The sequence below is a fragment of the Lampetra planeri genome, chromosome 40 (genome assembly GCF_965212315.1).
Source record: "Lampetra planeri chromosome 40, kcLamPlan1.2.h2, whole genome shotgun sequence".
In the NCBI taxonomy this organism is placed as follows: domain Eukaryota; kingdom Metazoa; phylum Chordata; class Hyperoartia; order Petromyzontiformes; family Petromyzontidae; genus Lampetra; species Lampetra planeri.
Window position 1 is genome coordinate 8177465 of NC_136146.1, and position 8131 is coordinate 8185595.

The 8131-nt window shown below is 50.1% G+C and overlaps 1 protein-coding gene across 2 annotated transcripts; it reads right to left on the minus strand.

Annotated features, from left to right (window-relative positions):
* Nucleotides 1-1026: 1026 nt before the first annotated feature.
* Nucleotides 1027-7615, minus strand: GORAB (golgin, RAB6 interacting). Of its 2 annotated transcripts, XM_078613123.1 has the most exons (6): nucleotides 7409-7615; nucleotides 4705-4895; nucleotides 4251-4423; nucleotides 3616-3717; nucleotides 2853-2993; nucleotides 1027-1863 (listed from the first exon to the last, which is right to left on the minus strand). In XM_078613123.1, the coding sequence occupies exons 1-6, from the start codon at nucleotides 7476-7478 to the stop codon at nucleotides 1323-1325; spliced, it is 1218 nt and encodes a 405-aa protein (XP_078469249.1). In that variant the 5' UTR covers nucleotides 7479-7615; the 3' UTR covers nucleotides 1027-1322. The 2 variants fall into 2 exon arrangements, with proteins under 2 accessions (XP_078469249.1, XP_078469250.1); XM_078613124.1 differs by lacking the exons at nucleotides 4251-4423; nucleotides 7409-7615 and having other exon boundaries at nucleotides 4705-5022.
* Nucleotides 7616-8131: the final 516 nt, after the last annotated feature.

Sequence of the window (8131 nt, forward strand, 5' to 3'; positions counted from 1 at the left end):
GCCGTATAGATCAGTGGGCCTTACCTGGTAAAATAAAAGTTTATTTTTACTCAGATGTCTCGATGATGATGCCTCTACGACGATGTACATAACACATTCCTGCAGAGGGAGCTGGTAGGAACGTTGGGTTGCTCGGTCAATGGCCAGGGTCAACGGCGGCATGGTGTATTCCACAAATATGCCCGACTGTGAGGGCGCGCACAAGCCGGCGTGAGTAGGTTAAACGTTGAGTTTTATAAGGGCACCACGGGGTGACCAGCCCCTCCCCACCCAGCCCCTCCCCACCCAGCCCCTCCCCACCCAGCCCCTCCCCACCCAGCCCCTCCCCACCCAGCCCCTCCCCACCCAGCCCCTCCCCACCCAGCCCCTCCCCACCCAGCCCCTCCCCACCCAGCCCCTCCCCACCCAGCCCCTCCCCACCCAGCCCCTCCCCACCCAGCTCCTCCCCACCCACATCCTCCCCACCCAGCACAATGGACGGAATAATCCCGTGGGCTGGTGTAACCAGGAGGTTCCTACCAGTATAATACGTTTGAGTATGGAGCTGATGGGACTCAAAGACATGGGGTGCACAGACCTAAGTGCATGATGGTCAAAGTATGAAGCCAATGATGCTATTGGGATAACAGCATGAAGCAGATGGGGCCGAGTCCTGGGCTTATGGGATTGAGAGCACAGCGATCAGAGGACGGAGGCCATGGGGCTGATGAGGTAGAAAGGGCCAAGAGAGCGTGCGGTGGCAGCGACAGACTGAAGAGGGGGAGGAAGGAGCAGAGCGGAGGTGAAGAAAAGCCGCGGGGTGAGTAGAGGCTGGGCCAACCAGCGGTGGATTTGGTGGTGATGGCAAGTCATATAAATGTATTTAAGAATATATATTTCAATGTAAACAAAAACAACAATTTGTCCCCGTGGATTTAAAAAGTTAAAGTAGATTTTTAAATAGATGATGTGCAAATAGCTTTGCCTGTTCCAAAGCATACTGCATGCCACATTGCTGTGAATTTACATTGTCTTGAAGATGTAATACAATAACTATTCTTTATTGGTTGAGTTCTTCATTTAAACTACCCGAAGATTCACCCTAACACTCACTAGTACAATGAAGTCTACAATACAAAACCTAACTGCAATCCTTACACCTCTCGAGTCGTGAGTGTGGAGGCTGAATGGCATCGAATCGAGACAACTACGAAGCTACCACCCCCCTATTTATGATCTCAATTCACCAATGTAGTCACCAAAGCGTGTCCACTTAACTCGAGCGCTGCTCTTTCATTTATAAGACACCTCGGGGTTGCGTTAACATTGGTCTCTTCCACCCATCACACCGCCGTGGTTGATGCTCCATTGTCATTGACAATTTGCTGCTTCACCTCCGTCACTTCGGGCCGTGGCCTTGCGCCCTCCACCAAACTGCTTGACGACGCGACCACGGCAACGTCAACGGACGAGTCCCCTGCGCCGGCCGTCGGCACAGCCGCCTTCACCGCCTCCCCGGTTGTCGCAGCCTCACCGGTTGTCGCAGCCTCACGTTCCGCCTTGGCTGCGACCAGTTCCGCGTCCGACGCCACCGTCCCCTCGCCTGTCGCCGACTCCGCTGCCACCGCCACCATCCCCTTTGCCCCCTCCTCCCCTCCCCCCTTCGCTGTGTCCGCTAACGCTGCCGTTGCGAGGGCCGGCGGGGGCGCGGAGCTGTCGAGGTGCAGGGCCTTCAAGAGCGTCTCGAGCCGCTCCGCCTTGCGCGCCTCGCTCTGCCGGATCACCACGCACAGGTGCTCAGCAAGCAGCTCGCGCCGCTCGTCCAGCCGGTGCAGCTCCAGCTTGGAGGCGACGAACTCCGCTTCCGCGCGCTCGTAGCGCTTGCTGACGCGGCACGCGTTGACACACCCAAGTTGCAGAGACAAGGACTGTTTAAAACATGGTAGCAGTAGTAGGCTTTCGCGACAAATATGATCCACAATAAGGGTTATTTTGTGATAATAGGTTTTTTACCCTTTTATCTGGCAACAAAACCGACACCTTTTTACAAGGGACCATGTTTGCAATGCCACAATACCTGCGGCCAAAATGCAAATAACAAAAAACAGCACTCTGATAATGTATGCATTGTCCTTGAATTGGTCCACACCAATCAATTTCAAGGACAGTGCACACATTATCAGAGTGCTGTTTTTTGTTGTTTGCATTTTGACTGCAGGTATTGTGGTTAATGCAAACATGATCCCTTGTAAAAAGGTGTCAGTTTTGTTGCCAGATAAAAGGGTAAAAAACCTATTATCATATTTTACTACTGGCAAAGGAGGTCTCATAATGGTTATTTTGTGGTTAGAACGCGTAAATATAAACGTGTCGTTAAACATGCCACAACCCGACACGGCCAATTAGTAAGAGATAATGACTGCCCTTCACAGCTCCTTGGCAGAGAGAGCAGATCAGCCGGATTTCCTCAGGCTGTGGAGAATTATCTTCCCGTTTGAGGCTTTGCAACCCTTCACACCCCTCAGAAGACAATATTCAAACTTGTACCTTGTGTGGTGGTAGTGTTTTTTACTATGTACCACGTGTGTTATTTACCGTACGTGGTGGTGGTGCGTGTACGAGTACTGTGCATGATGGTCGAGCTGTATACTATGTGTTACCGTGTGTGTTACCACGCATGGCGGAAGTTTATTTGAGTGTGCACGTTGCCGTGCATGGCGGTATTGCCATGTGGCAGTACTGTGCATGGCGGTAATACTGTATACTACGTACCACGTGTGCGTGTTACCATGCATGGTGGTTGTGTGTTGCTGTGTGCGAGTACCGTGCATGGCGGTAGGTCTACACATCGTGAGTGTTGACGTGAATGTTACCGCGCGTGGTGGTACGCCATGCAGGCCTCCTCGATCTTGCTGCGCAGCAGCGCAACATCCCCGCTCAGCGCTCCGTCCAGCTCGTTGAGCTCCTTGCGGACGCTGGAGATCCTCGCCGACTCGGCCTGCGTGCGCTTAGCGCTGATCCACATCCCGACAGCGCTCATCAATCCCGGCCTTCAGCACAGCTTCCGAACGCTTCCCAACTAACGTGGTGAGCGCGTTAATGTCTCCCGAGTCCGTCTGTCTGTAACACGGGGTCAGGGTAGCTGTCGTAAAGTTAAGCTAAAGAAATGTTTATGTAATTAAAAAGTTGCGTTGCTCAAAAAAGGGATCTAAGCCTGGAGAAAACTGGACAAACTAGAGGCTTATGAAAAAACTTGGGTGATAAATAAACAGCGACAATGGGTAAGCATGCTCAGCCAATGTGATCATGTTACACACCATGCGCACGTATGCGTGGGTTCTGTAAAGTGTTGACCAGATAGATTATGCAAAGAGTATTATACGCTTTCTTGGTGGAATGTGGGTCAAGAAAATTAAGACGCAAATTTCTGTTTAAGTGCCACACTGTTGATGAAGGTCATATTGATGGTATTGGGGTTTAAATATTACGGTGTTCATGTTTATGGTGTTGATGTAATGTACCTTGTCGATGGTAGTGATGTTAGTATGCTGACTGTGTTGATGGCGATTGTGTTTGATGGTGATGTTGACGACGCTGTTGTTGACGTTGTGAGTGATGGTAATGATGGTGGCGTACCTCTCTGCGATGGCATAAGCCAGCATATTGCGCTTGCGCTTATTCTCCTCCTCCATGTGCTGTTGTTCCTGCTGCATCATCTCCAACTTCGTGAGCTCCCTCCTGCGGCACAGCCAATCACGGCACATGGAGCAGTTCATGTAACAACACCAGCAGCCGATCTTACGTTCCAAATATTTGCATGTTGAGCTTCTTTCGCACCGTATGAAGCCGACCGTGCTAATCGGCGGTGTGAGAGGACGACAAACTGAACACAAAAAGCAGTTTTAAATCATGTGACTTGAGCAGTTATAGAGAACCTACGGCCCATGGGCCGGATACAACCCGTGACTTAATTCCATTTGAACATAAAGTAATCATCAGTCAAACAATCACTTAACGCAAACATTTTACGTAGTAAGAGAAAATGCCACGTACTATGGAAAAAGCAGAGAAGTGACACCATGAAAGTAACATAACTTTTGGTGATATCACACATTAGGAACAATCCGAAACACAAACAATTTTTACATCGTTTGAAATTACACATGGAGGCCCTTTTTATGGGTTTTCTTTTCAGAATACAAACATCGAGAACACATTTCTTATACAATGCAAATGATACGTGGCCAAAAAGTATTTCTTGCGAGCCTCACCTCTCCACCTCATCCTTATCTAGCTCCTTAACCTCCACTTGTTTCCCCCCACATTGCGTCGTCTCCACACTCGCCCGGGGCTGGGCCTGGGTAGGAGGTTCACCAAGTTTCTCCGTCACCACCTCCTTTTCACGCGCCCTCGTCGCAACCACCGGAGTGGCATTGCTCGCAGCCTGGACAGGAATAATAGCGTTGCAGCTGGCCCAATCTCTCGATGCTTCTTTGCGCGATTTTCAGTTTTTCTTCCGTGTTATTGTAAATGACCATGCTTCTGAACCATGTCAGAAAAAGCATTACAGAGTGATATTTAAAAAAGTCAATATTTGCATGGGGGGGGGGGGGTGGGAAGAAGCGGCTTGGAAGTAATTGATTAAATAAATATACAAGATGCATGTTGAACTTCTTTCGCACCGTACGTAGCCCACCGTACTAATCGGAGGTGTGAGGGCGTCACCTCGTGCAGCGTCGTAGCTGGGCGTGCTCGCGTGGGCGCGAGCATGGCTCCCGCGAGCTCCGGATCAGGTGCTGGGCCACGAGCCTCCCCTCCGAGCCTGATCCCTTCTGGGCGAGCAGTCTGCCCGCCTCGCCGCACACTGCGCCCGTCCTTCTGGAGGTGCCGCCGGCTGCGGTTGGTGTCGCGTCCGGCTGGAGAAGGAAACAACAGCACGTGTCCGCCATGGCCACGTACGACCTCGAGATGCGGATGGGACAGGTCACTCACGAGAAGAGTTGGACTGCCACTACCCTAACTTGTATCTGCAGACGTGCAGAGTTATGCTTACCCATTCGCCATTCTTTCCAATTTCCACTTGTTTAGCTTTCAGTCGAAAAAACATGAATGGAACACCACTTCTTTAGTTTTTTATGTAGGGTTATGGGTCAGGGATCAGGGTTTAGGATTGTAGTGTAGCATTCAGGAATTTTGGCTTGAGGTTAGGGCAGGGGTTGGCAACATGCGGCTCTTTCGGAGCTGCTTGGTGACGTCATTTTTTAATGACCACCATCTCGTATTCACATGCATTGTGGCTCTTCAAACATTGGAGTTTGTTTTACCGAATTCGAAAAAAAATTCTGTACTTGTTATTTTGGTTGCCAACGCCTGGGTTAGGGGAATGGTTTAGGGTTATGGGGAAAGGCTTAGCACTTAGGGGTTAGCGTTTAGAGCTGTTTATAAAGAAAAATTAAGATATCCAGTATTCCATTGTTATTAGCGAGGGATACGTTCTGGAGAAGCATTTTTTCGCAGATAATAAATACGTAAATAAGCTATTAATGAAAATCATCAGAACACAAAGAAAATATAATTGGTTATAATGAATCTTGACTTAAAGCTTTCGTGACTGCAGGAATTCATATTCTTTGGGTCTTTCGGTAAAGTCACGTAGAACAACAAAAACCGACGTTTCGATCGCAACACAAGCAATCGTCATCGGGGGGGGGGGGGGGTGATCTGTCACCCGTGTCTGAGAGACACACACAAAGACACACCAAGCGAGACACACACCAAGATATTGGTATATTGGTGTGTGTCTTGGTGTGTGTCTCGCTCGGTGAGACACACACAAAGACACACTGAGCGACACACACATCAAGACATTGGTGTGTGTCTTGGTGTGTCTCGCTCGGTGTGTCTTTGTGTGTGTCTCTCTCTGCATGTGTGTCTGTCTATGCTGTTCCCGTGTTTGTGTTGTAATCGCGGACAGCAAGTTCGCGAACAACGAGGAAATACTGTGAACAGCTATTGACAGCAGCGTATTTATTTCACAATATAGAATTGTTCGTTTCTATGTTTATGTTGTGTGTAATGATGTGATGATGGCGCTTTGGATGGAAGATTTGTTCCAGAAAGGCGCCACGTGTGAAACAAAAATAAACTGACTTGCCTTGGGTTAGGGGAATGGTTTAGAGTTAAGAGGATAGAGCTTAGGGTCTTTATTGTTGTTAAGGATGGGGTTAGGATTTAGGGTAAGAGGTAAAGAGTTGGGAGTTAGGGGCTAGAATTTAGGGGGGCGGTTTTGCTTGGGTTCTTGGGTTCGGGACTACTAACTTCGTTCGCAGGAAGGACGCAATGCCTAAGACCGCTTCCCTTCCACGTGTCAGCAGGGACCGTCATCTCGACCATGCGACAGCCCAATGTGTGGCTGGCTACCCGTCCCATGGTTGTTTGACACCGCCGCTGAGGTTCAATAATCGTCATTATTCTGGGTTTGTGCTGTACAGCATTGATTGTATTCTCCTCCATCTCTCGTCTTGTTAAGTCCATGACGGTTGCGTTGGCATACGTACACGCGTTGTACCTTTATGTCAATCCACTGCTGGATGAGGACATCCCACGCCGTGCATGTAACTCGACTATACTTCCCCACGCTGGTTAGTGCAGTTTGGTGAACGCGGCGAGCGTAGACGTGCCATGATACATTCACGAGTAATAGATTTCACTTGATTCTTCTGCACTGACCGAACACTACGTTAGCACAGACCAGGGGCAGCCTATGGGTCACCGATCCAAGCACTAATCCGGCTTAACCTTTACGAGAACGCACATCGGGGGAATTCCGGCTGATTTGGTCAGAGGTTTTCTATCAAGTCATCGTGTGATCTGTCACCCGTGTCTTGCCTGCATGGCCCTTGTTCTGTCCGCGTTCTTAGCGTGTGCTTTCGCACGCGTGTCCCACTGTACCTGTGTTAGGGTTGTCTCTATTCAATGCGCCTGTATATTTACCTGCACGTAGGTTTTGTATTATGTTTGTCATTCCCCTCCCCCCCCACAATATCATTTATTCCCGAACGAAAAATCCGTTCGGAACCTCTTCCCCCACCAACCCCCTTACCCCATTGTAAGAAAACGACCCGTGGAAGTGGATATCACAGAACTTACTGTACGGTACTTCTAAGATCCCGTTCAAGTGACCTCTATTCCACACCAACGTCTCGGCGTACGACTGTCAACCAACGCTCAGGGGGTTTTAAACCACGGACGATGTTGCCTTGCCGAGACGATTTGACGACACTCACGGGGTGGATTGGGGGCGGTGGTGGTCGGGTTCGGAAATTAGGCCTCGCATCCTCGGCCTCGCCTGGTTTCTCTGCCGGGATCCCGTTGCACAGGGCCGGGCCGGCGTGGCGGGGAGTGGGGGTGTGGTGCCGAGGGTTCTCACCTGGGGTGTCGCTCTGCCCCTTCATTCGCCGCAGGTCCTCCTCTGAAAAGCCGCTCCACGCAGACGACATTGTGACACCACGGGCAGAGAGAGATCGATGGTGGTTGTGGAGCTAAGGGCTCTCCCTGGTGGGAGACGGAGGAGAGAGCCGAGGGAGAGGAAAGCTCACGGTGGGGGGGGGGAGACGTGGACAGCGAACCCGGCACTGATGAGGATCCGGGTATTGAGGGATCAAGACCCGGGTTAAGGGGCCGTCCATAAATGACGTCACATGCGATTTTGGACGATTTTTGAACCCCCCCTCGTCATACGGCGTCACAAAAAGTCAGACCCCCCCCTCAAATATGACGTCACAAAGCTCTGCCCCCCCCCCTCCCAAAAATAAACATGCTTCAAATCGCTTTAAACTATTGTCATTGTAGTGCGTATTTAATGTGCCACTGCACTTTGATGTTGTAGGAGAAAACAATTATTAAAAAGTCTATTTAATTAAGTAGAACGTGTTGTCTATATTTATTTAAAGTTGCGAATTTTGATGTGACGTTACATTTCTCAACCCCCCCCCCCTCGTCACACATCGTCACAAATGTCTGACCCCCCCCCCCCTAGATGCGTGACGTCATTTATGGACGGCCCCTATTGCTTTAGCTAATAATGCACACCAGCGTTCTTCACTAATTTTCAGAGGTGGTCCCACGTCATTAGGGGGGTGCGGGGGGTGCG

Excerpts from the sequence above, each read along its gene's own strand:
- GORAB (XM_078613123.1), bottom strand. The coding sequence starts at position 7,478 with ATGTCGTCTGCGTGGAGCGGCTTTTCAGAGGAGGACCTGCGGCGAATG. Across the intron at positions 4,896-7,408 it reads GGGGCAGAGCGACACCCCAG|CCGGACGCGACACCAACCGC; the intron begins GTGAGAACCCTC and ends TTCCTTCTCCAG. Across the intron at positions 2,994-3,615 it reads GCTTATGCCATCGCAGAGAG|CGCTAAGCGCACGCAGGCCG; the intron begins GTACGCCACCAT and ends GATGTGGATCAG.